We start from the raw sequence: 26,590 nt of genomic DNA, 5'->3' as shown, positions 1-26,590 counted from the left end.
CACTGTCCTTTCACAGAGGAGAAATATCCCTGCATATCATTCTTTGTCCTGCCCAGGGGCAGTCCAGCACCGAAATGCTAGGCAATTCTCGTCTGAACAAGAGTACCAACAGCAACCCCAGACACGTTTTTCAGCCTCGTCGGGTCTTATCAGTGAGGTGGTGCTGTGCCTCTCTAAGAACAGTGAGCAAGGGGTCCACGTCTGGATTCCCCTGGTAATTTAGGGTAAAACCCAAAGTTACTTAATATGCAAAACAAAGGGGTCTGTGTGTCATAGCCTCTCACAAAACCCCCTATCGTGGCATATCTGCTCATCTACCTCCTAACCACTTTCTGACTGCTGTGTGTTGGGGCAACATTTCCTCACTCACATTCATGAGCTCCTCCTCTGCACGTCCTTCGCGGCATCTGCTTTGCATTTTCCTTTGTCAGTCCCATCACCTGGAAATCTGGACCCACTGGTGGTCTTTCCAATGAATCTCCAGTTGGTGGCCTTTCTCCTCCTCCTCCCGGGCAGTGTGCTCACACCTCCACCTCTGGATGCTCTCTCCTCTTCTGTCTCTGAGTTTGGTGTTGGAAGACCTGCAGCCCCATGGGCTCAGTCATGTGATGAAGGTCATAGACGACAGGCTCGTGAACTTCTCGGTCCGACTTCCCAGGACATGGACTCCTCACACATAACTGCATCACAAATACTCTCAAGTGTCAAATTATATAATTTTTGCAATGTTGTGAATAAATTAGACCAGACAATAATTCTTAGCTATTTGTCTTGTAAGAGGTGTGCTGAGTAGACCTGGGCCACACCAACCTTCTGCAGTTTAATTCTGGGCATTAATCCCATATTTCCAGTATGTAGAGTGTCCCAGACCTAGGTTTTGTCAAAATAGTTTGATGTTCCTTTTGGAAAAATGGGACTAGTCTGTTCGATGGTGAGTCTGCTACGTAAAGTATATGTGTTTCATTAGATTGTTGGAGGGGGTGTAGGGCATGAAGGGGTTGAATCGTATTTGTTTTAGAGCGACCCATCCACCCCTAGTCCTTGTTTAAAGAAGAGGACACTGGCATATAATGCACATCATTTTGATAAATCATGTTGGTTACTGTCCAAGATTTGGATATTGACATTACATTTTGGAGCAGCCTCTGTGTGTGTCTCAGATTCCTCTATGTGTGCAAGGGTTTTGCATCAGGGTTGCATACATAAAGATGATGTCTATTTGCTGCCGCTGCCATCTTCCTTGCTACCATGTATGGTGTTGCTGGGCTGGTCCATCGATGAGGTCATGAATGATGATATGTTTGAAGCCATCGAACGGAGCAACTTTCACATGACTTACATTACAACTAGCCATTGATGCTTATGCTTCTTATTTTAGAGAATACATAAAACACTCAGGTAATCCACGTGGTCCCAGAAGAATGAAAGTGGTGCAACATCCACTTAGGCCTCATGAGTCTGAAAACAACACTATTGTGCCCGCTTTTGAGTTCTCAACTGATCCTAAAAACAGCACAGATCACTCGGATGGCTATAGGGATCCACTTGAATAATCTGGAGCCAATCGCGGAGGAGGGCATGGCACTGAGGTTTAACATTCCAAAGGGTGTCACTGATAGAAGCTACCCCTTTCAAGACTTTCAGCAAGACATTTGATAGTCATGAGTATATTTAGAAATTAAAAATAGAGGTTTTCTAGTGTGAACATTCCTTTAATATAGTGCTGATTAGGGGTGTCACGGTATTAGTTTTATGACGGTACGATAACCTTCTTGCCAAATGACGGTATATCATGGTTATCGCGGTATAGCAGGTGGAGTTAACTAATCTTAACAAATATTTTCTAAAAGGTCATAAATTGTCAGATTTATCATCACAAACAAAACCAGGCACCCAGGGCCAGAATTGGGCTTTTCAACATACTTTCCACTGAAATGCCACCCCTTGCTTCCACCAAACACACGTGTGAAGAGGAGGAGGTGATTGTGGGGGGAGCCCTGCTGCGACTGGCAAAGCAAACTGAATAGCTTTTCTTAAATGGTCATTTAGGCTTTTAACTCCCCTACTGGCTACTGGTGAAGATGAACATGTTGCCATCTTGATAACCTGCATGCCACAGATCAATGGAGGCTGATGGTAGTATACGCTTGTGCGCATACACACACACGCACACACGCTCTCTTTACTTTACAGCCTTTAGTTTACTTGCGGGCCAAAAGGTGTTCAGTAATCACAGACATGTTACCCTTTGGTATGGCAGCAGGGAATACCCACAGAGCTGAGTGAATTTCGCAGTGTGACTTATTATATGTAAATTCAATGATGGAACCAGGGAAATCCCCCATTGTCATATGTTTAGCAAACAATATCCATTATAAATATATAAATCCCAAAGCCGCCATCCCAAAGTAAACCCTTTTCCTTCTTGGCACTGTATTTATTCTTCCTATTGCTAACATATTGATTTTATGTCAGGCATGTGTGGTTTATGGAATGGCATTAAAAACTGCTCCAACTGAAACTACTTGGCAGACGGCACATCCAACAGTGCAAGACCAAGACTGTGCAGCACTTGCTTACTGCAGCCTTTCGAAATCAGATTGAAAAGCAAACTTAACGGTATGAACGGTATACCTGTATAAACAATGTGACGGTTATTATTGTTCAATTAAGTGGTTCACAGTATCTTTAACGGTATGCCGTTATACCGTTACATCCTTAGTGCTGATTTCACTTCACTTAATGCTGAGAGCCACTATACAGTTGCCAATTCTGGAGAAATGTGGTCTCTCTTATCCACCCATGAGGCGCCTGGATGCTACATTCTGAAATCCTGCAACACTCCGACAGGACAATAGGGGTCTTGTTTTGCTTCAGGTGGAAGCTCGACAGAGTGGAGCCTGGGAGCATCCTCATCCGTGTCCAGGGTCCGCCGTGCCAGATGTGGATCATTATCTGCATGGAACAAATGTTAACACATGAATCCTGCTGGTCCTGGGTTTCTGTGCTAGCATCCGCTCCATGAAACTAATCTGATAGGGTCAGAGCGGTGAGTGCACAGTGGCGAATGTTAATGGTGGCTGCCGTGCAAAAACACGGCGGCAGTCATTGCCTTGAGTGCCTACAAACCCGTGACTTCCCTTTGCCCGTGCAATGGAGGGGTGAGGGTGGGGGGGTGCATAGTCCGTAGGGATCCATGCCTCTGCACCCGCATCAAAATGAGAAGCAGGGAGACAAGCATTCGGATTCCCTGCAAACAAAGGGCACATGCATAGGATAGATTTTTCCTGCTATGTTCCAGCTCTGCAAATCTCAATCAGAATGGCCTGTGTCCCTAATACACAGAGACAGTTCGTCTCACTGCACTTTACTACATCCGGGCCATTTTACAGTGCCAATGCCAATGAGGCTGCAATTAGCTGCCCGAGCCGAATGCTTTAACCCAAACCGGAAGTGAGAAAGGAAGCCATCACAGCAATCCGTCGTTGGAAAAAGACTAGAAATATACTTCAAGATATTGGGGCAACAAACATGAGCTGACCACTACGTCCAGGGTACTCCCGCCTGCCAGCTGAGAAGGCAGACTAATTTGTAATGGATAAAGGCAGCACTCTTACCAGCAGTGTTTTGGGGTAAGCACTTCTGGTCTGATAAGGAGACAGATCTGTGTTATGCCTTAACTTGAGCTGTGCTAGTCGCAAAGTCGCTCAGGTTCTCTTGATTGTGTACACTTGTTGGGGGTGCAACACCAAAGGAGGATTCGAAGAAACAATGTTGGCACAAGCTGGCTTGCTAATTTCGCCAACTGAGGACAATCTTGGAAAAATGACCCCCATGAGAGCAAGGCGATATCTGATGATACTTTAGCATACAATCTATCCTACTTAATGTTCTATGTGCAATGTAGACCACCGCTATATGCGCTGAGCTATTTGGGAGGGATAGTTTCCTTGCTGTCTCGCAAACTGATAAGGAGAGTCCGAATGAAGGTGCTACCAGTTAGGGCAAGGTTTTATAAGTGGGTGGAAATGAGAATTTGGTGATAGTTCCTGTAAAAGTTTAACTGGGGTGATTTATAGGGTTTGCCCCTCTTTTGCACAAACTTACTTAATTTTTGTAGCAGACATCTAAGACAATTATTAGAAACAGGACGGAAATCCAGCAATGAGACACTTCTAAAGCATCTAAAACCCGAAACTTGCTGCTGCTGTTGCTTGCTGTCTGTTTACATGGATGCCTCTTAGGCAAACACTAGAGCTATTTAAGCAACAGAACCCAGCTGTGGTCTGTAACAGATGATAACGGCCCACCAGCACTACTTAACAGTCCAAAACAAATTCTTTTAATAAGGGTCCCTGCTCTATTACCATCTGGTAAAGGCCAGAGCCAATGGTAATATTGAGTTTTCATACTTTTTCAGTTAGGAAAGAAAGCTCACTGCAAGTATGTTATGAATGAAAACACAAGTTCAATCAAAAATGTGAGAAGAAAAACCAGCTCAAAGTGCCTTTTTTCTCTTTTCTTAGATGTTCAGTCATGTGTCAGGGAAGAGGTCCAGCGATGGAGGAAGACGGAAAGAACATGCACGAAAAAAGGATCTTTGTTTTATTATAAAAATGTGGGCAGCGGAAGGGATGGCTGTGCGAAATCATGAGGGTGCTCGGAACCCATTCTTGTACTTTATTGTGTTCGGGGCAATCTCATTGGCTGGCGCAAGGATCTTTATGGAGCAATGTATAAATATGGGCAATTATACGATGAATGCAGCGATGCGGGTTTCTCATATTCTTTGGTTATGGGAGCTTAAAACGGTTTTAATTATGCTATGTTTGATATGAAAATTCTTTTCCATGACCACTTTTTAATAAAGTGTTTTATGTAAAACTACACTGGTTAGCAATTCATCATGAGGAAGAGAAAGCCTGCTGGCGTGGGCACCTTCACAGACTACATGCTCAGAGATCAAGGTTTGCCAGGCGAATTCCATGCCATGAGGGACAGCCTACTCTGCTCCTGGGCTTTGCTTTTGCCTCCATTTTACATCAGTCCATTTTATTCAGTCGGAGTGAACACACACTACAGCTCACATCAGGCAACAGGTGGAGAAGTGGAAGGCTAGATAGAGCCTTCTGAAATTAAGTCTAACACTGTGTTCTTTTTGTTCCTTTCCTACAATGCCAGTGAGTGTGTTCTTGTGCTTTACGGAGAGAGCTCCTCTTCCGTGTCTCACCTTTGTGCTCTCTCTGGCCTTTTCTTTTCCCATTCCCACTGCTTCCAAAGCCCTCCCTCAGGGACTCTTCACCTGCTCTAGAGTATCTCTTTCCGGAGTGCTGGGTGATCTCCAATTCTATTTGAGGTGGTTCCATTTTCAACCTGCTGGTTTGCACACAGGTCTGATAGGCTTTCTGGCAAGAGCAAAGGTGGTGGCTACTTTCAGCAGAGTTTGATTGCCATTGATATATCTGCAGAAACAAAGCTCAGGTGATGTGATGAGAGAGGCGATACGGTACCTTACGAAATCTCTATTGCATGTTTGTTTTACAGGGCTAATTGGGCAATTGTGGCCAAGTCAGTGTGGCTCAGGCGATGGTTTAAATCAGGGCATTTTGAGGGGGAATTTAAACCGGTTTGATGGGTCCAGTGCCTGTCCAACAGAAGAACATGGAGAGCAGCCTCTTCAGAGTGATGGGAAGATTTGAGGAGCAAGGGGGGCAGGGTCTGTTTCACAGCTTTCTTCCAGTCTCTTTGGAGATGTTGGCCCACTTGAAGTCTTTTTTTACCTAATTTAACAGGCACTGAAACCACATATTCTAGGGAAATCTTTGACCAGTGTACTGTTATGCCCAGTGGGCCTTTGCGGCCCTGTGTACTGTAGCAAAGAACAATCACTGTAAAAACCACCTTCAGTGTCAGGTGACACTAGGAAACCACAAGAGCATAACATATTGGAGTAATGTGGAGAACGTGCACAGCGGACGGGAGACTCATGCAGAGTTAATGCTTACGGGACCTCGTTATGGAAATGAGGGCCGAGGCTAAAGGCAATGCAGAATTCATGCTGCGCCACTGCTGAATACTGTGGTTGAACTTAGAAGCAGGATGTTTTATGGGAATGGATCACAAAGCCCAGGGCTTTTCCTTGTGTAGATGTGCTCTTTAACAGGAGCAGCCCAGCGAGTGGGGAATGTGCCCATGGTTATTGCTGCCACTAGGCAAGGTGCTGGGGGTGACAGTCACCCCTCTGGGGCTCCTTTCAGATTCTGATGCACCTCCCCTTCTGCCTTCCAAAAAGTACAGAAATGGTATAGAAAGATGCCCCATGAGGAGCCCTTCAAGCCCACTTGCAGCAAAGCCTTCCTCCGTCATAATACATGGGGTGGTGCCATGATGGGGACAATAAGGCCAGTGGAGGGGAGGGGAGAAGAGGGGGTGGCTGTCCCACTTGGGGCCACCCACCATTCTTGGTCTGTCACCCCACCTTCTGCTGGGATGGCATAGGATCAGAGGCCCACAGAGCACTTTTTTAATTAAATAATGTGACTGACTGTATATGTGTTTGTGCATAAGTGCACATATGCGTTTGGCGGGTGGTAGGGCCTCATGAATGTGATTTCCAGCGACAGTGCTGAAATATATTGTGCATGTCACATAATCAATGTGTTCTACAATGGCAATTCTGGCATACTATTTGGGTGCAACATCATAGAACTAATGTAAAATGACAATAATGTCATATATTGAATGCAAATGATGTGGCAATGCTGAAACATTTTGAGGGTGCAGCTTCATGAAAATGATGTACAGTATCAAATCTGGCATGTATGGCGGGGACAGCATCATGAATGTGATAGACAGGGGCAATGTTAGCATATAATTTGGCGCAGCGTCATAAAAGTGATTTATGTTGGCAACGCTGGCACATATTTTGTACACAGGCATCATGAACATTTTGTAAGATACTAGTGTGTGTTATATTGATCTGGCATTTACCAGAACATTTTATGTATTACCCTAGATAACAAATTGTAGATTATACAGCCGTTTCCTGATTTTGTGCAAAACTTGAGATATAAACCCATTATTTTCACATTTTTCTCAGGGATATACCAGTGGAGATGTTAAGGCCCCTCCTCTGAAATTATTCACCTCCCACCACTGACTTTGAATTGTTTACGACGCGGGAGCCACCTCGTCCTCCTGGCACGAAAAGCTGCCTCAGCCACTAAGGCACGCAAAGGAGACCATCCTCCCATGTCTCCAGCTTGAGCATGAGACATCACTTCCTATGCAGGAGTGTGAGTGAGAGGGGTGAGGTAACACACACACTTTGTGGCGCGATAGCATGATGACAGACAAGCTACCAAAGAGGGAAAAATGTACCAGAAAGTAGCTTGTTCCATGTTAAGCTTTCCTTCTAAGCCAGGTCTGCGACCTGTGGCTCTTCAGATGTTTTGGACTACAACTAATATGATTCCACACTATTGAGTATGCAAGCCAGGGCTGATGGGAGTTGAAGTTCCCAACATCTGGAGAGCCAAAGGTTGCAGACCCCTGCAAAGTTTGTTGCTCTTAAGCCTAGGTATACAGCACTTGAAACAAAATTGTCGAATGTTAAAGTACATCATTGAGAATTTGTATTTAAAATGATTGACACTGAAAAGTGTGTGTGTTCCTAAATTTAAAATACGTGTCTCTGTGTAGCTTCTGCCAATGGCTTTGTTCTATGTTGAAGCCCGTCGAGAAAAATAGATTACACACGGGAATGGGGTTTTCAAAATGATGCCTTTTTTTTTTAAAATATCATTTATTTTTACTCACCATAACGTTGAAATTGCTTAGTGCTAATTTTCAGCTAAAATGATTTGGAACACCAGAAATGTTTTAACCAATTATACAATTAGTTTTTATCAAACGTACATTATGGTTTTAATGACGGACCTCTCTGTGTAAAGTAATATCAACCCTACGCCATCATCTGAAAGCCTCACCCTAACGAGGCGACGTTGTATTTATCTTCGCTTCACCTTGCCTTCATTTCACAGCTCTGCGGGATTGTTTTCCAAATCCCTGCCGGTCCCACATGGGCCCAGCCTGTTTACATTCCAGTGGCAGCCACATGACCGATGGTGAATATAGGAGGGAGGGCCCGTGTGTGCCACAGGGCCTTATTTGTTTCATCCATCAAGCTGCCAGCCACAGGAAGTAAAGCAAACCCCGCTACGGCGGCTGCATGGCTCAGTGCTTTGGCATTCCAACAAGTCAGGACATTGCAACCGGACACTCTACACCCACAGATTGCTTAACCGCGATGTTATGAATGCCTCACTGGTACAACCATGAAGGAGCAGAACGTACCCCACATAGTGCTGTTACTTGATCTTTTACAGGTTTGGCTTGTAGGTTTTGCTTCATTGTCACCTAGTGGAGTAAAACCTATTGGGATAGTGGTACATAGAAAAAGTGTCAAAATGCACGTTCGCCCTAGTGGTGTGTCATTAGTCCCTTTTTAATGTTTCTGACATTTTGATTTCCTGAAATGTGGGCATTCTGTGTGTGTGTCTTAGGTCTTGGTTGTCTATGCTGTTAATTTAATGGAAAGAGGCTTAGATGTCCAAGGCTTGGCAGAACCGATTCCTTTGCTTAAGTTATTTTGTTCAAAGTGCTCACCTGTTTAATGTGAAGTACTTAAATATTATCATGTGATCTAGTGCAATATCATGGCATGACATTTATTGGGGCATTATCTTAATACTTTTTTGTATGTATGTTTGCATGTATTTATTTATTTTATTTGTAAAGCGCACATACAACCCGGAGGCATTGAGGCGCTGTTGCATGTAGGTCAAGTACAGGTAAGGGGGACACACTTAGACAGACAGTAAGGTATTGGTGGAAAGACAGGGAGCATAAGTAATATTTACATTGGTTACAGAGTGGGCGTGTTACATACATACTGGTCATACTGAGCATACCGAGGTAAGGTGTCACAGAATAGCTCACTAGATGGTCATGATGGGGGAGTAAAGAGAAGAGCTGGGTTTTGAGGGTTTTGCGAAAGATCCAGTAAGATTTCTCAGCCCTCAGGGACGGGGGGAAGAGGTCATTCCAGAGTTTGGCTGCACAGTAGGGGAAGCTCGAGCCTCCCGCTTTGAATCTTCTCACTTTTGGCACAACGAGTCTGTCCGAGTAAGGGGTCCTGGTGGGACTTGAGTGTGCTTTGGTGAATCTTTGTGTGAGGTAAGGAGGTGCTGTATTGGAGAGACACTTGTGGGCAATGGACTATGTTTTGAAGTGGATACGTTCCTGGATGGGCAGCCAGTGCTGCCCTCCTGGCATTGGAGATGTGTTCTCACTTGGGGATGTTTAGGGCTACTCTCAAGGCATTATTTTGAATAATTAGCAGTATTTTAAAATATTTCCAGCAGAGGTGCCTATGAAGAGGACATTACAATAGTCTATCTTAGAGCCAATGACGGCCTGGGCAATGGTGAGACAATTGTTTTTTGTGAGAAAGGGTCTGACTGTATTGAGGACTTTGGTTGCATAAGCTGCCGAGGATGCAATGGCGCTCACTTGTCTAGGCACATTGAGAAAGGCTTCAAAGTAGACGCAGAGTGTCTTTACTGTAATTGAGACTGGAATCACACACTGGTCGATCCGGAAAAAAGTGTATTGAGAGTTGAGCAATTTACAGGCATAGGGAGTGCGACAATTAGGATTTCTGTCTTGTCGCTGTTTAGACAGAGGTGGTTCGCTGCCATCCATGCCTGGATAGTAGAGTCAATGTTGTTGAGAGCATTGGAATCCTCTGTGTAATTGCCTGAGAGTGGGATCAAGATTTGTGTGTCATCGGCATTGTTGGTGTAGGCTATGCCCAGGGAGTCTAAAATGTTGAAGCGGGCCTGATGAAGATGTTATAGAGGGTGGGGGCGATGCAGGACCCTTAGGGGACACTGCAGTTGATGGGAGAGGCATTGGCTGTGCATGAGAAGACTCTGATGACTCTGCCTTCCAGAAAGGACGCAATGCAGGCAATGGCAAGTGGGGAAAGGTTGGCATGGGTGGTGAGGTGTTGGCAGAGGATTTGATGAATGACCAGATCGAACACTGCGGATAGATCAAGGAGGAGGAGTAGGGCGCAATTTCCTTTATCCCTGATCTCATCAAGCTGATTCTTGAGGTATGGAAGTGCAGATTCCATTCAATGTCCTGGGTGGAAACCGGATTGGCGCATCCCTAGGATTTTATTGTCCTCCAAGAATTTCCTGAACCTGCAGATAGGATGCACGGTTTAGAATTTTGAGTAGGAAGGTCACTGTTGTAATTGGCTGGTAGTGGGATGGAATGGTTGGGTCTAGTGAGTTTTTTTGAGGATGGGGGGACCCAGGCTTCTTTAAGGCTGGCTGGCACAGTACTGTAGGCAAATGAGGCATTAATGAAGGCAGTGATGATAGGGTCTAGCACGTCAGCACAGTCTTTGATGAGGGAGGCCTGGCATATATTGCCTTCGCATTTGGAGGGTTTCAGTCTCTGGATTAGCTTTGAGACTTCACTTTCAGCAAGGTCTCTGAAGGTCTAGGAGGGAGTTGGGATGGGAGGAATTGAGTTGGATTGGTAGCTGCTAAGTCATCTTAAAAATGGCTTGTTGAGGGAGTATTTTTTGATGTAGGGTGTCGATTTGTCCTAAGAGAGCAGCTTGGATGTCCAAGCACCATGATGCATCTTTGGTGATGGTGGCGGGTGGTGAACTGGGGGATTCTAATTCCCTGTATATGGTAAAGATTTCTTTGGTGTTGGAGGCGGCGTTGTTAGTTCTGGAGTTAAAGGTGTTCTATTTGGCTGCGATAGTGGCTGCCTTGTATTGTTTGGATATAGTATTGAACTCATTTTTCAAAGAGTGGGAGGGTTCCTTCTGCTAAGCGAGCTGGGCATGACGTTTCATTTTTCGGAGTTCCATGAGGTCTGCTGTGAACCAGGAGTTTGCATGTCTTACTGTCTTTGGTTTATGAGGGGCTAGGGGAGCTAGGATGTTCACTGCATTAGAGAGGATTGAAGTGTACGTTGCCACAAGTATGTTGGGGTTAGGTGTGAATGGGGGCTGGAGCTATGGGGTGTTAAGCAGGGGAAGCATGTGGTCTCTAGTGAGCTTGCGTGAGCTGCGTGTAACTGCAGGTGGTAGAGGGTTTGAAGTCGTATTGACTTTGGCGGGCTCCGGGATTGAGAAGGAAATGATGTTATGGTTAGACCAGGGGCAAGGAGTGACGGCATTAATGATGACCTTACAGTTAGGGTCAGCAATCCAGTCTAGTATGCGTCCTTTAGAATGTGTGGGTGAGGTAATGCGTTCACAGAAATTTAGGGTGTTGAGGGCATCGGATAGTGAGGATGCCTGAGGGTCGTTACGGCCAAGCAGGCTGAATTTGAGGTCTCCTAGTAAGATAATTTGAGAGGAAGGCTTCAGGTTGTCCTGTAAAATGTCAAGTAGGTTTTGTTCAAAGCAGTGGGGGGGAGCCTGGTTGGCGATAGAGGAGGTGGATTCTGAGAGTGCATGTGTGAGTGGGTGAGGATGTGAATGAGAGGATGTCAGACAGGCCCTCGAGGGTGGACTTGCAGGTTCTGATGGGGAGGGATTCTCTGGCTATAAAGGCGACGCCGCCTCCTCTGGCGGAGGCTCTGTCATTACAGTAGATGGTGTAACACTGGGGTATGGCTAGGGATAGTGTGGGACGCAGGCCTTGTGAAGCCAGATATCTGATACGGCTGGGGCGTCAAGGTTGTGTTGTGAGATGAGGTAATTAATGTCTAGTGCATGTGCGGACAGGGAACAAACGTTGATGAGTGCGCAGTTAACAAGGGATTGGTTGGGTGTGAAAGGGACACCTGGTCCAATGACAGTATTGATGTTTTAATGGTTAGATGTTGGATTGTGCAGTTGTGGGCTTGGTGTTGGTTGTGTGATGTAGCTGTTGTATGTATGGGATTTAGTAATGGTTTTTATAATACACCCGTCACTACTGTAGTGGTCTTATTACACTAGTCTGGATAGTGGTGTATTGTGCTCACACTAGTGTTAACTAGACCTTGGTCTGTGGCCGAATGGAAAAGGGAACAGGTGACAGGATAAGAGAAGCAGGAATAGGATAGACGTGAACAAACGATTGGAAAGTTTCAAGGGGGCAGAGGGGAAGGCTGTATGATTGTGATAGTGGGCGGGCACGAGTAATCACTGGTAGTACATGACAAAGAGTTGATTGTGAAAAAGTGAGGGTAAAGCCTGCCTGTAATGCCAGTCAATTCCTTGGGAGGGCAGTGTCTCGCACAATGATTGCCTGGTATAGTATTTTGCCGGGAACGTATTCAAATGTACCCTTATTTTGTGTCAGCTTCCCTGCCAGATAACATTTGTTGACAGCCACAACCTATTGGCTCTGCCAATGCTTGTTCCTTCCTAGCTTAGTCTGTATGGCTAATCGAAAGAGTTCTCCTCAAATTCGCCCCCTGCCCTCCACCCAACAATGGCTGAAGAACCTCTAAGCATTCTATGAAGCTGCTGTTCATTTAGTCACCTCTCCACTACCCGGCAGCTCTTGGCTTTGCAAAGGTTATTGCCTAGGATTACCCAATCCATCCATGTCACAGGGGGCATGTCTCCAGCTCATTGCTTTCCTTTCATTGTGATCAGGTTCTTTTGTCAAATAGCAGAAATGTAATCGAAACAAAGCTACACTTTCAGAACGCACGAGAGTTTTTAAAGTGAATATTCAAGTTTGTGGCATGATATGGTGACAAGAAACTTGTATTATTATATCTCTGGGGTGCCAGAACATGGTGTTTCTTCCCCACCCCCCAAATGTTAACTTCTGGATGCCTCATATTTCAGAACAAAGTTCAGATTTGGGTATCATGATGAATGTGAATATTTTGGTTTAAAAAACAAGGCCACACAGAGAGGTTAATTCCTTAATATTATGCCCCTCCATACGCTCCTCATGGGTGCCAACTTTTGATTTCACCACGTCGGGGAAAATCCTCCCCACTCTGATGGATAAGAGCAAACAACAGAGTTCAACCCCTTCCCAGGTTGAAAAGTTGCATTTGAAAGTAGGTCTTATAGATGAAACTCGAAATAACCCGAAAGATTCATAGGTTGAGCTCAACATATAATATCTCACCAACAGTCACCTAACCTGCTGTGCTACCTTCCAGCTTTCTGCTTCGGGCGCTGTCACTCAACTTTAAAGAGGTCAACATTACACTTCATAAACAACAAATGCAGTTCCCAGAGATGGCTTAAAAGCTGTGCAGTCTCATTTGGGAAGTACAGCAAGCAGCTGCAAAGTGCAAACACCTCTACGGGGGAAAAGTATAGTTCCTGCCCCTGTTGCCACAGACGTAGGAGCACAGTTCCATCTTTCAACACCTGTAGTCTGCGCCTGTGCCCAGCCCCCTTATGTAACCCTGGAAATAATGTAGCAATCACCCTCTCTTAGGAGGGGCGTAGGGGGCCGGTAACAGCCCCCAGCCTGAGTCTAGGTAGGCCCGAGCGAAGCAAATTGATTCCGGTTTGATTCTAGGAAATAAATGACAGAAGAACACAAATACAAAACAATGGAACATAACCCTAGGGGCTGTGGGTTTAAGATCATGTGTACAGAGATATGGGGCATTAAAATAAAAACGACTAGCAAAAAAACACCAAATGAAGTCGAACTTAATCACAAAGTCATTTTCCCATGGAGCTCGCCAATTGGTAAAGCGGTGCAGGACGCTTTTCAACTCACCCCCATGATCTTGGTGTGACACCGAGCACATGTTGGGGCAAAGTACTGCTCGTAGCAGCGCTCGCAGTAGACGCTGTTCTGCTCCTCCACAAAGCTCACGTCCGCCAGCGAGGTCTTGCAGTGGGCGCAGTTGAACTCCTCCGGGTGCCAGGAGCGGCCCATAGCCACCAGGAAGGGGCCCCTGTAGAGCCACACAAGAAAGAATGCACTCAGAAAATGCCAACCTCATTTAAGAACAATTGTAGGTCATTCTGAGTGTGACACAGTGCAGTTGTTTTGCTAATGTGGTTCCATAGATCACCAGTGAAGTGATCCCACAAATTAAAGTCAACTTATATTTCATTCTTTTCGTAAGCTAGGGGTATTTTCGAAGCATTTAATCAATTGTAGTTAATCAACATATCAATGAATATTGTGGATTTTGCCCACGTTTTTCCTTTCTCTGTCCAAGGTGGCACTAGAGATCCTGGCTACCATACCAGTTCACTACACCGCAACATCCCTCCTCCCATATGCAAAGATGCCGTGCGATCACCAATGGCATCACAACACAAGAACATTGTAGTTTTACAGGTCTGAGGAAATCAAAGATCATGCTTCAGATTCAATATCTGCCCCCTTGACGCAGTCGTCTGGACTTAACCGACTTAACGCCCGCTCCCACAGGAAGGAATCATTTTCTCAAGAAGCTTTAAAAGTGAAGTTTTAACCCTTGGACTGCTGATAAACTATCCACAACTACATTACATTTTACAGTAACTTCGAATGTTGCCCTTTCATTTACATTTTATGACGCTTGTGTCACTTTTTACCTTTGAGGTCATCGAAAGGAAAGACTACTTTATATCTCACTTACCATAGGCCCTATAGTCTTCTGGAGCAGAATATATAGGCCATTAAAAGCTATGGCCTTTAACCAAGTTTCAGGTGCCTTTAACAGTTGGTACAGCTCCCTCACAGGGCCAATAAGGCGATTAGCACCCGGTCCGTATGGCCAGTCCTTTTGCTTTCTCAAAGAATGAAAGTGTGTTCATGCTCAAACGCATAGGCACTCTGAACAATAACGAGTTTCATTCATTGAGAAAAGAAAACATGGCTGCCATGAAAATAGAACCAGGGCTCCTCCACAAAATAGGCCCCCTTTCTATGTCCATGAAGACAACTAAGTGGAGTGATTAGGCAGCAAGGATATGTGGAGGAGAGGAGCTGTGATAGTGCCACCAGGGGAGCAAAGAACAGGTAGGTGAGAGGGAAAGCTAGAAGGTGCATGAAGTACCTTGGGTTGCAACTCAATAACATTGGTTATGGAACGCTTTCTGAGCCATATGATTGGCTGAAATGCACAACAGGGTCCAGAACTGTATCTTGATGTCTGGGGGATGTGGGACCCCATCTAAGTCTCCAAGGGCAAGATAAGTCCTTTGTTATGCACTTCCCAGTCAAGATTATTTTTGGAGAACACTTGTAGGGATCTGTCCCCCTCAGTGAGCAGGTACCGAGTGCCAGTGGTCTTGGCTGCAGCAGCCCATATTCAGCCAGCAGGTCACCCAAAATGGGTTTCTGGGATGGGGAAAAGACTTGCCCTTTTCTTGGAGGTCTGACTCTTTGGAAGGTGACATTGAAGCGGATTGTGCACCCAAAAAGGTTCCATATGTATTTACTCTTTGTCAGATGTATACAGATGATTCAAAAGGGGGGACGGTTTTACCACCTTAAATAGGCATTCTTCTACAGATGACTGGCTCCCCTCTAGTCTTCTTCAAAGGGTCCAAGCCTAGCATCCTGTTTCAGAATCTCCTGCCTGGTGTTGTTATAGCCAGAGTACTTTGTCTGCAGAGAATGGGGAGGAGGGTATAGGAAGTTTGGGAAAACCTTTAAAAATCCAAGATGTTTGGATCTTTCTGTGGACTGATGCTTCTCTCCTGGTTACTCCAAACCCAACCTCTTCTCCTGGCTGCATACATCAAAAAGTCTCTGATAATGACCACCCTGGGGTTTTTCATTTGGCCCAACAGAGCCTGTGTTTTCAAGTACTGGACTTGTCTCTGCCCCGTGGGGCAGTTCCATTCTTCCTGCGACGGGACAACTCTTTCCCAGGGAAGACAAAAACATTTGCGGAGGTAGAGCCCAAATGGTTTATTTTGGGTGAAACTCCAGAGAGTAAATACACAGGAGACCTTGACAAGAGGGGTCACTAGAAACTGGTTCACAATAAAATGCCGTACAATACATCTTAAATTTCTGAAACCAGTCTTGCTCCTCCTTTCAAAATCAGATCATTCACAGTATTAGGGACCCTGGTCAATTCCAGATTGGACTACTGCAGAACCCTTTTTCTGGGCATTCCATCTGGACAGCGCCAATGCCTTCAGGTCACCCAGAACACCGCAGTGAGGCTCCTTTTTATGCTCCTCAGGTCTGCCTATGTTTCCCATTTTCAATAGGACATTAGAATGACTACCTGTTCACCAGAGGATCTTATCTAAGATCCTTTGTCTGCTCTTCAAATGCATCCATGGTATGCAGTTGGTGAGCAGGTGCAAGTGGTTCTAGGCCACGTGGTCTAAGCCACACCCACCTGTCAATCACTGCTAAACTGTTGGTACCTTCATGTTTTCCCACACTTTTACCCTACTTAAGCAACCCTCCAGCCTCTATTCCATTACAGTGGGTTAGCAAGTTCAGGTGGATCTAGGTCACACCCACCTTCTTAGCTTTGCCTCTGCCTTTCTGCTCTTAACTCTTGGATCAAGGGCATCTTTCGCCTAGGCATCCTAAGTGAAGGGCAGCAGAAGAAAAGGACGATTCCTGTTTGGACCTGGCAGGACCCAGGGTCCGAACCATTGCTCGGACATAGGTAATTACGTGCCGACATGTGTTTTCTCCCTCCATCCCCACAGGCCAGCCCCACCATCACCAGGCAATGCCAACATCAACGACATTGCCCCTCCTCTAGGCATTGAGACTGCAATGCAGCAACCTCACCCACATCAGCCTCAAGCCCATCAGCACCCCTCACCGTCCACAACTTGGAAGTTGATGCTCACCAGCGTCCGCTCAGCTATCACCCATGCAGCAGACATCGCCGACATCATCACTACACATGACCTGGATGTGATGCCATCTTCATCAACAAGACCTGGCTGACACCCACCTCCACCCACATCCAACACAGAGACCGGCCGAACAAGATAGGAAGAGGCCTCACCGTCATCCCGAAGGCTGCGTGGCCCTGTGCCAGACTTGACTTCAACAACATTGGCTCCTTCGAAGTCATCTCCTGCCACTTCCCGCTCTCCCTGATGCACACAATCACCTTCCATCGCATCTACAGACCACCCAAATCCAACACTGCCTTCTTTGGTGATTTCACTGACCTGGTCAGCACCATGTCCCTCACGCAGGCCAACAACACCTTCCTAGGCGATTTCAGCCACTCAGGCAAGAAGGCCACCAAACCGATAAAAGAAGCTCTCCTCAGCATTCTCAACACCATCAGCCTCACACAGCACATGAAATACCCAACACCCGAGAAAGGTAAAATCCTCAACCTAATCATCACTGCACTGCCTTCCCTCCACTACAGCTCTCTGCTTGACTGGTCTGGCCACCTACTCAATGGCACCCTCTCAGCCTCCATCGACTGACACGTGCCTCTGAAACAATGCACCTGCAAACCAAAATCGTCAGCACCCTGGTACACGCAAGACCTCAACCTCAGCAAAAGAGTCTTCAGGAAACTAGAGAAAACCTGGCGCTGCTCCGGGACTGCATTCGACCTGGCGCTCCTCAAGGAAATCCGAGCAACCCACCGACAACTGATCAACACAGACAATGCCTCCTACTATCAGAACACCATAGCAGAAGCTGACAACAAAATGTCTCTTCAAAGTGGTGAAGCAATGCATCAATCCATTATATGGCCCTGCCATACCACACTTCATCAAAGATTCCACTGCCATCAACACCTTCTTCATCGACAAAATAAGCAAGATTCACCGGCACATAGACACCTCTGCATCCACAGACCCACCTCAAGCCCCTCCTCATGAAATCTCCACACCCTGGACAACATTCAAGACACTCTCTACAGAGGACATGGTAGAAACCCTGGCCACCCTCTGAGCCACAGACAACATCCTACCAGCATCCCTCCTCAAGACCCTTCGTGCAGAAGCTCTCTTTCCCTACCTGGAGATCATCAACAGCTCCCTAACACAAGGCATCTTCCCATCAACCCAAAAGTCAGGACAAATCCTCCCTCTACTAAAGAAACCCACTCTGGATCCCGACAACCTAGGTAACTATCGCACCATCACCCATATTCCCTTCCTAGGTAAGATCATCGAGAAAGCAGTTGCGCTGCAACTGCAGCAACACATCAACACCAACAATCTCCTCCAAACCTACTAATCCGGGATCAGACGCAAATGCAGCACAGAGACGGCCACCATAGAGGTGGTCAACGATGCCCTCAACATCCTTGACACTGGCCACCCCTACCTCCTGGTTCTACTCGACCTCCGCTTTTGACACAGCAGACCACCAAGCCTTCACAGACACCCTACATCAGTGCATCGCGATCAGCGACCTAGTTCTATGCTGGTTCAAGTTCTACCTCTCCAACCACCAGCTGTTTGTTCGGATGGACTCCTATAGATTGCCAATGATATCCGTCACCTGTGGAGTCCCGCAGGGTTCCATCCTCTGTTCAGTGATCTTCAATCTATACATGGAGCTGCTGGGAGCCCTCCTAGCCACACATAACATCCTCATCCACCAATACGCCAATGACACACAGCTATACCCAAGATTGACTCCCTCAAGGACGTCCACAGGCTGAAAAACCTGCTTCTCGCTGATAGAGTCTTGAATTTCCAGTGCATACTTGAAGCTCAACCCCTCCAAGACCAAATTCCTGCTCCTCACCAACAACACCGAACACCAAGACATACAGACCTGGCTATCAACCATGAATCCTGATGGCTTCACACCTGACCTCACTTCCTGCGCCAAGTCCCTCGGGTTCCACATTGACAAACGCCTCTCCTACAAGACACACATAGCTATGAAAACTGACTGCTTGGTATCAGCTCTCCCTCCTGTGGAAAGTCAAGCCCTTCCCTCCTCAGTACAGCTTTATATCCACCATTCAAGCACTGGTCCTATCCCACCTGGATGGGGGCAATGCCCTCCTCGAAGGCCTCCATTCGCCCTCCTTTGTTCCCCGAGAAGTGTCCTAAATGTGGCTACACGACTCATCAAGGATCTATGTAGATACAACCACATCAACCGGGCCCTCGTCGACCTTCACCTTCAAGTCTTGCTGCATCATCTTTAAGGCAGTCGCCCTAAAGACACCCAGCTACCTCGCGAAGAAACTCAGCATTTCCAGTGGACAGCGCACCACCAGAAGCCAGGACATGTGCAGACTTGAAATCTGCCACCACAAGAAGGAAAGGACCAGAAAACAAGCCTTCTCTGCCTATGCCCCAAGACTATGGAACCTTCCCTGTCAGCATCCCAAACTCCTACAATTCAGAGATTAACTCAAGACCCACCTCTTCAAGGAGTCTCTCCTACTCAACACCTAGGCTATAATGTCACTCCCGCGCCACCTGACTTGTTATACGCCCCGTCCGGCTCTCTCCTTCCCACCACCCTGTACACCTGGACCCATCCTCTGTGCCCCAGTGTATGTTTATGTTTATGTTTAACATTTATATAGCGCACCGGGTACCCTAGGGCTTAAGGGCGCTTCGAAACGAAACATTCACAATACACAAACGGACAGGCGGGTAAAACCCAACTAGAAGCAGAGGGTTCGTATGCATAGAGAAAACCCAGATGAGAATCCAACCTACGCAAAGAGAGCAGTTTTCAGCTCTTTTTTAAAGATTTCTACGGAGGTAATAGTCCTCAATGTAACAGACAATGAGTTCCAATTGAGAGGGGCTGCTGAGATGAAAGCTGCGTCTCTGGATTTTTTGGTTTTCACATGTGGCATGGCCAGAGTGTTTGTTTAATCGGAACGCAGGGAGCGGATGTTACTTTTTACTAACACTAGTTCTTTTAGATAAAGTACCATAACTCCATGTATGCATTTCTGGATGATAAGAAGCAATCTAAACATAATCCTCGCTTTTACCGGTAACCAATGGAGGCTACGCCGGGCCTCCGACACATGGTCTCTTTTTGATAAGCCTTTCACAACCCTGACTGCTCCATTCTGAATAACTTGAACCGGTGGATGTCAGAAACCGGCAACCCTATGAGTAGGCTGCAGCAATAGTCAATCTTAGAGCCGATTATGGCCCTTGCCAATGTTTCCGCATTGGATTCTGATATGAAGGGTCTCAAACAACGAAACAATTTGAGAAAATATGAGGCAGAGGAGACCAAGTTGTTCACTTGGGCATTCATGTTAAGGTTTTTGTCCAAGTAAATACCCAAGGTTTTCACCTTGCTCATAACCTCAATGTAACAGTCATCAATAATGAATGATTTATAGTTAGGACCTAATTTGTCTAGCTTGGTCTCTGAGCCAGTAATTAAAAGCTCAGTTTTTGAGCTATTTAGAGCTAAGCCATTCAATACCATCCAATCCTGAATTTTCTTATATATTTCGTTAATCGTTGCTTCATCTTCTGCATGGGAACCTGATATGGGGATGACACATTGGGTATCACCCGCATAGTTCGCAAATATGATCCCCTCTTTCTCGAACATCTGAAAAAAGGGAATCATAAATATATTATAGAAGCAAGGCGACACGCAAGCACCTTGGGGAAACCCATACGTAAGTATGGTCGGTTCTGCTTCTGCAATGTCGCTGGCCACTCTATTTAGTCTATTCTAGTCTATTTAGTCTAGTATCTACCCCCGCTGTATATATGTTCTGTTGTTACCTCTGAAAAGTGCTCTGTTATGCATCTGTACTGTTGTATACCTCCGTAAAGTGCTCCATTGTGTATCTGTATTGTTGTATTCCTATGCAGAGCTCTCCATTGCTTTTCAAAGCCAGGTCCACGCTTCAAAGCCAGGTCCACGCTCAATAAATGCCATAATTGGCCAAAACCTTCTAAACATGCTTTTTCTAGGTTTGTCCATTGCAGACACAGATGCATCTCCATTAGTGGCCCTCGTATTTGGAACTCGCTGCCCGGCTCCTTTATGGATATGCGCATTACAAATTTTAAACTCAAACTCAATGTGTTTTGGCCAGTATAATTATGGAGTCCCATAGACCACCATGTCATAACCAGCCATGGCTTATATTTAGATTTATCATCTGCCACCAGGTTCTGGGAGCACACAATTATATGATTTAATTTAGGATCAGGTTTGAACACGGTAAAAGGCAGATTTTGGCTTCTGAAATTTTGGGTTCCATCACTCTGTGGGCAGGAATGCACATGCCACTTTGTGCTGCCATGATGCCAAACTAGATGGCAGCATCTGAGAGGTTTCAGTGGACAGGCCCACCCTAGTTGCATGCTTGTGCTATGCTTTTCAGCATGGAGAATTATGAAAGCGGGTGAGATTAGCAGACCTCCCTTTTAGAGACAGATCTACACATATTCATTCTATTAATACAAATCCCAAAAGCTCAGGCTATTCTGCCTTCAGACATGGCATTCTGTCACACGCTCCCAGACAAAAATGGTTAAGCACCACCCTTCTAAGGCTCTTGCTCATCCTCAAAGTGAACATACCTACTCAGGGCATCTGCATTTGACTGTTGTGATCCAGGCTTTGGTGGTATGTCCATGTGGGATCTCTGTGGAGAGATGGGCCGATGCCAAAGCTTTCTCATTATTTTAAACCGTGGTGCAGTTAATTTCTCTTCTCATGATCCAGCTTCTAACGTAGGCAATGGGTTTATCTATCCCTTGAGAGTTTAGCTGGGCTCCAATAGTCTGTTGGCATAAATGCACTTGTCCCTTTAGACTGCCATGTTGCCAAACTACACGCAGAGGCTGGGAGTTGCCAGTAGACCTGCCCAGCAGAGTTCCATGCTTGCACTATGCTTTTTGGCATGGAGCAATATGAAAGAGGGGTCTTTAGCACCCCATATTAGACCACCCATTCAGAGACAGATCTTCCCGTATGATTTTATTAACACAAATAAACAACTCAGGTTATTCCACCCTCACAGATGACATTCTGACACAAACTCATTGGCAGGGATGGATGTTGTTAGCATTTCATGTACCCTTGAGAGGTAATCAACCGAGAAGGCTACAGTGTTTCCCATTTCATTCTTCCAGTTATTGCCCGAAAACCTATATAGTTACATTTCAAGTACTTTTATCTCCTCCCCTTCCCCCCAGCACTTCTCTGCTTCCCTGAATGACACGGGACCTAGTAAGATCGTTGTTTTGTCCTCCCTACGTTTCTCCCTCCTTGTCTTGTCGCGCCTAGAATCACTTGTGTACAGACACATTATATATGCCATATCATATCAATTACAATTTGTAATATCTTTGACAGGGGGCAACATTAATTACGGTTCACTAACTATTGAGAGGCCATCGTTATGGAATGCCACAGTGTTTAAATGTCAATTACTGAGGCTGATGTCTTCGATAGCGAGAGCAAAGATTGGTTAAGTTTTTTGAGGTCATTGTCTGGCAACATTACATTGGTTGTACCCGTCTTCATGCTTGTGATGTCAGTGCTACATTGTTTTTAGTGAATGATGTACTTGTATGCAAGTCAAGGACAGACAGTGGAGGGAGGGTGGAATTATATTTAAATTTAGTTTGCTGATGCCACATTGTACAAGCAGTAGAGTGTATATTATTGAAAATAACATACAATGGCCCGTAGGTAGCGGGTTACTGGCAACCCCATAACACTGCTTCTGCGGTCTGACTTCCCGGTGCCACCAGGATATTATGGCAGGCTTTGGAAACAGCAAATCTGCATTCCCGTGGAGTGCCATAGGACTCCACGGGAATGGGGACACTAAAGCACCAGCACTTTTGCAAACAGTGCCGGTGCACAGTGCCGGTGCTTCAGTGAAAACACTACAGGAACTCTTAGTTTGGCTGTCCGCAAAGTGTGCCGGTACTTTGCTACTGGCACCCTTATTTCCAGACCACCAAACTTGTAATGAAGCCCAATCTTAATTAAACTGCAATAGGTGCTAAATTTAGAAGTTAATGATAGAGCATGTCGTAAGATCTCGGGTGACTAACATATTTAATTGACTGAGAACGGACTAGTGTAATCAGCACCACGTCGGGGGTGGAGTGGCTATTGTCTGTAAAAAGCACTTGGGGTTCTACAAGGCCAAGATGTAATGCTCGAAATGTTAGATAAATATGCCCCTATGAAGGACAAAACCGTCAAAGATCTGCCCAACATAAATGGTTCTCTCCTGCACTAACGGAGCTCAAAACCTGTAAAAGACAGGCGGAACAAGCCTGGCTCAAAGATAAATGCAAAGAGAATTTGCTGGCATGGAAGCTTATTGAGAAGCAGTATAAGAGCACGATTATTGAGGCCAGCGAAACCTTTTATGACGATCAAATAAATAGGTCTGGAGATAAGACTACAGAACTCTTTTGGCTCTTTAGAACATGGGAGAAACCCACCGTCTGTATTCCCCTAATGAAACCCACAGCTGACGATTGCAACAGAGTCCAGAAGGCTTTTGCTGAGAAACTTCTGAAGGCTCAAAACAAAATTATGCAAGAAGTACAAGCACCCTCATCACCAGATCTTATATCAAAAGCAAACCAGCCTGAAATAGCCACTTGTACTTTAAAAGATCTGATCAATCAGAACCCAGCAGTAGCCGGTCAACAGGACCAACCTGCCAGTTTTGACTTTAAAGAACCCTCATCAGCTGAAATGCTGTGTTTGCTTAAATCCATGCATCCCACCAACTGCCTGGGGTGAACTATTTCCCTCCAAATACATCCTAAAGCATCGGGACCTGTTTGCTCCCTTCCTCTGCCGATTTGTTAATTCATCTTTTCATACCGGTATTATCCCTCAGTCTATTAAAAATGTAGCAGTCACTCCCTTGTTGAAAAAAGCAGGATTAGACCCGCTGGATGCAGCAAATCTAAGGCCCATCACCAACACCCTCTTTTTTCTTAAACGTATCGACAAGGCAGCTACTGTACAATTGCAATCCTATATACTAGATACCGGTAAACTACATGTGAAGCAATCTGGTTTTCGGAGTTTTCACAGCAGCGAGACTGTATTATTGGACTTGCAAACGTACATGCTTTCCATACTGGAACATAGTAAGTCGGGTCTGCTGATGCTGTTAGATCTATCAGCAGCCTTCGACTTGCTAGACCACAAAATCTTGCTTGATCAGATGTCCACTGTCGGCGGACTCTCCAAGAAGGCCATCACCTGGCTTGGATCCTTTTTGGAAGACCGCCAGTCTCGGGTATATTGGCGTGACTGTGCTTCTGAGCCACAGACCACGACATGTGGAGTCCCTCAGGGGGCTTGTCTTTCCTCCCTGTTGTTCAACATTTATATCTTCCCCCTATGTGTTGAATTAGAATCACTGGGGATCTTCTTCTCCATCTACGCCGATGACTTCCAACTGGTGTTGAATATCACTGGGAATCATGATATTGACCAACTGACATTGGCAGCAGCCTATCATGTTATAAAACAATGGATTTCCTCGAATTGGCTCTGTTTAAATGCTGCAATGACCGAATTAATGCTTTTTGGCCCTCAACAAGCCCAATCTAATTTAGACCAGAGGTATGCCCATTTTACCATTGAGGGCAACCAAATTAAAATAGTGCAGAAAGTTAAGGCACTCTGTACATACATGGAGGAAAGTCTGGACTACGAGGTGCATGTTACAGCAATTTCCACCAATGTCAATTACCGTCTGAAGGTGCTCAGACAAGTGACACCTCTAATCTCAGTGGAAAATCGCATCAAGCTTGCGAGGACGGTGATTCTGCCACGCATAGACTATTGCAATGCCTTATTGGGAGGTGCCAATAAGGCTGACATCCAACAGCTACACAAGATACAGAACGCTGGTCTGCAGATCATATATCAGATGAAACACTCAGAACCCACCAGTGCAGCCAGAAAACAACTCCACTGGCTCCCGGTGGCAGCTCGTATCCAGTTTGAACTGCTAACGACCTGTCATAAATGTATTTTTGGTAATGCTCCCCTGTACCTGAAGGAAAGGATCAGCATTTGCCGACCTAGGAAACATTTAAGATCTACCAAGGGCTTCCTATTGGAATTACCCTGATAAAACAATCCCTTGGTTTAGGTTGCGTTTTCCACATCCAGGGGGCCAGACCATGGAATGCTCTTCCCCCAAAGCTACGAAAGCAGAAGACCATCTTGCCTTTCGTAAACAGCTGAAGACGATGCTGTTTTACTAGAATTAATTGTGCTGAGCTTCTCGCCCTCCCTCTGCCTCTCGGCGCCTGGATGCCCTCAGGCTTTGGCGCGTTACGAGTCTAATAACATAACATAACACCAGTCACAAGAAACAGACAAATACACTGACTCAAAGTATTTTCCAATGAGGGGCAATATGTTCTCTAGAGTACTCAGAAATCGTATTGTCAATTTTATCGGCTATGAAGACCTAGTTCAACATAATTGGCCTAGATGACAATATGAGCCCAGACAAAACTACATAGTACTTACCGAATGATGCTGTTGCAGTGCCCGCAGAGGGGTGTCCTGCTGCTGGCAGGGCAGCGTTCAGCTCTCTGGATGAGGCCCCTGGGTGGTGGGGCACCACCGTGAGTAGTAGCATGTGGAGAGTACACAGGGGTGTTGATGACAGGAGGGGGTGGTGGAGCAGCCTTGGGCAGGATCTGCTTGGTCAGTGAGGTGGTGGTCTTGTTGGGTGAGAACTTCTGAGAGAAGGAATCGTCAGTGATCCAGGGAGGTCGGCTGGAGGGCTCCTGGATGACTGGAGCAGCGGCAGGAGCTGCAGGAGCTGGGGCCACAGCTGTTTTAAACATTGAAGGCAAGAATGGAAACTTTAAAGTACAGTAATTGAGCTAATACTTTTCAATATCAAATTGAAAATGTGCTAAGAATCCTAAAAGTGAGCATAAGAAAATACATTGCTTTTTAAATGATAAAACTTTAAACACTCCACCCTCTTCCGGATTTATTTTCATCCCATGAAATAAAACAAATACAAAAATCTCAGTACTCACTGCAGGACACAGATGATTCGACCCCTTTAATAGCATCAATTTTAGGATATCCTCATATCTTCTCCTCACTCCTCTTTATTCCTCACTTCTCATTTTTACTCCTCAATTCTCCTCCTCACTCATCAGCCTTCACTCTTCAAGCTCTCTCCTCTGTACTGGCTCCACCTCTCTCATCTCACAATGTACATTACCACGTGTCCTCCTTCCACGTGCATCTTCCTTATTCCTTGCACTCTGACCCCGCTAAGGGGTTTACAGTTTGACAAACATGGCTACAAAGGGATTTGCATCAGATCACACAATGTGGTCAAACAAAGGAAGCTGGGATTAGAAACCGGACCTTCGGGTTTCAGAATCTACACCGCTTCCATTGAAATCTTGCTTTAAGGTGTTTGGAAGTGGTGGGGTAGTAGGGTGATGACTAAGGAATGAGGAAGATGGAACAAGGATAAGGAATAGGAATGATCACACATCGCACAGAGTTCAGGATGCAGGAAGCATGAGCTACAACAGCTCTCTAAACCCCTTTCGTTCTGTAACGTCACAAGTAGGCAGCCATTTTGTATATAAACACGAACGCAAGCAAGAATTTATTTTGTAGATTAAAGATACCAAACA

At 45.7% G+C, this 26,590-nt stretch overlaps 1 protein-coding gene across 4 annotated transcripts in view; it reads right to left on the bottom strand.

Annotated features, from left to right (window-relative positions):
• LDB3 (LIM domain binding 3) overlaps window positions 1-26,590 on the bottom strand; it is a 501,927-nt gene that overhangs the window by 42,671 nt on the left and 432,666 nt on the right. For all 4 annotated transcript variants that reach the window (XM_069610771.1, XM_069610772.1, XM_069610773.1 and 1 more), the window contains 2 exons: window positions 25,449-25,758; window positions 13,782-13,962 (listed from right to left, as the gene is read on the bottom strand). In XM_069610771.1, the coding sequence (XP_069466872.1) occupies window positions 13,782-13,962; window positions 25,449-25,758 (491 nt within the window). The remainder of the gene's footprint in view (window positions 1-13,781; window positions 13,963-25,448; window positions 25,759-26,590) is intronic.

The sequence above is a fragment of the Ambystoma mexicanum genome, chromosome 8, assembly GCF_040938575.1.
Source record: "Ambystoma mexicanum isolate Mex_15411 chromosome 8, UKY_AmexF1_1, whole genome shotgun sequence".
Classification (NCBI taxonomy): domain Eukaryota; kingdom Metazoa; phylum Chordata; class Amphibia; order Caudata; family Ambystomatidae; genus Ambystoma; species Ambystoma mexicanum.
The sequence above is the reverse complement of the archived record's forward strand: the minus strand, read 5'-3'. Positions and strand labels throughout refer to the sequence as shown.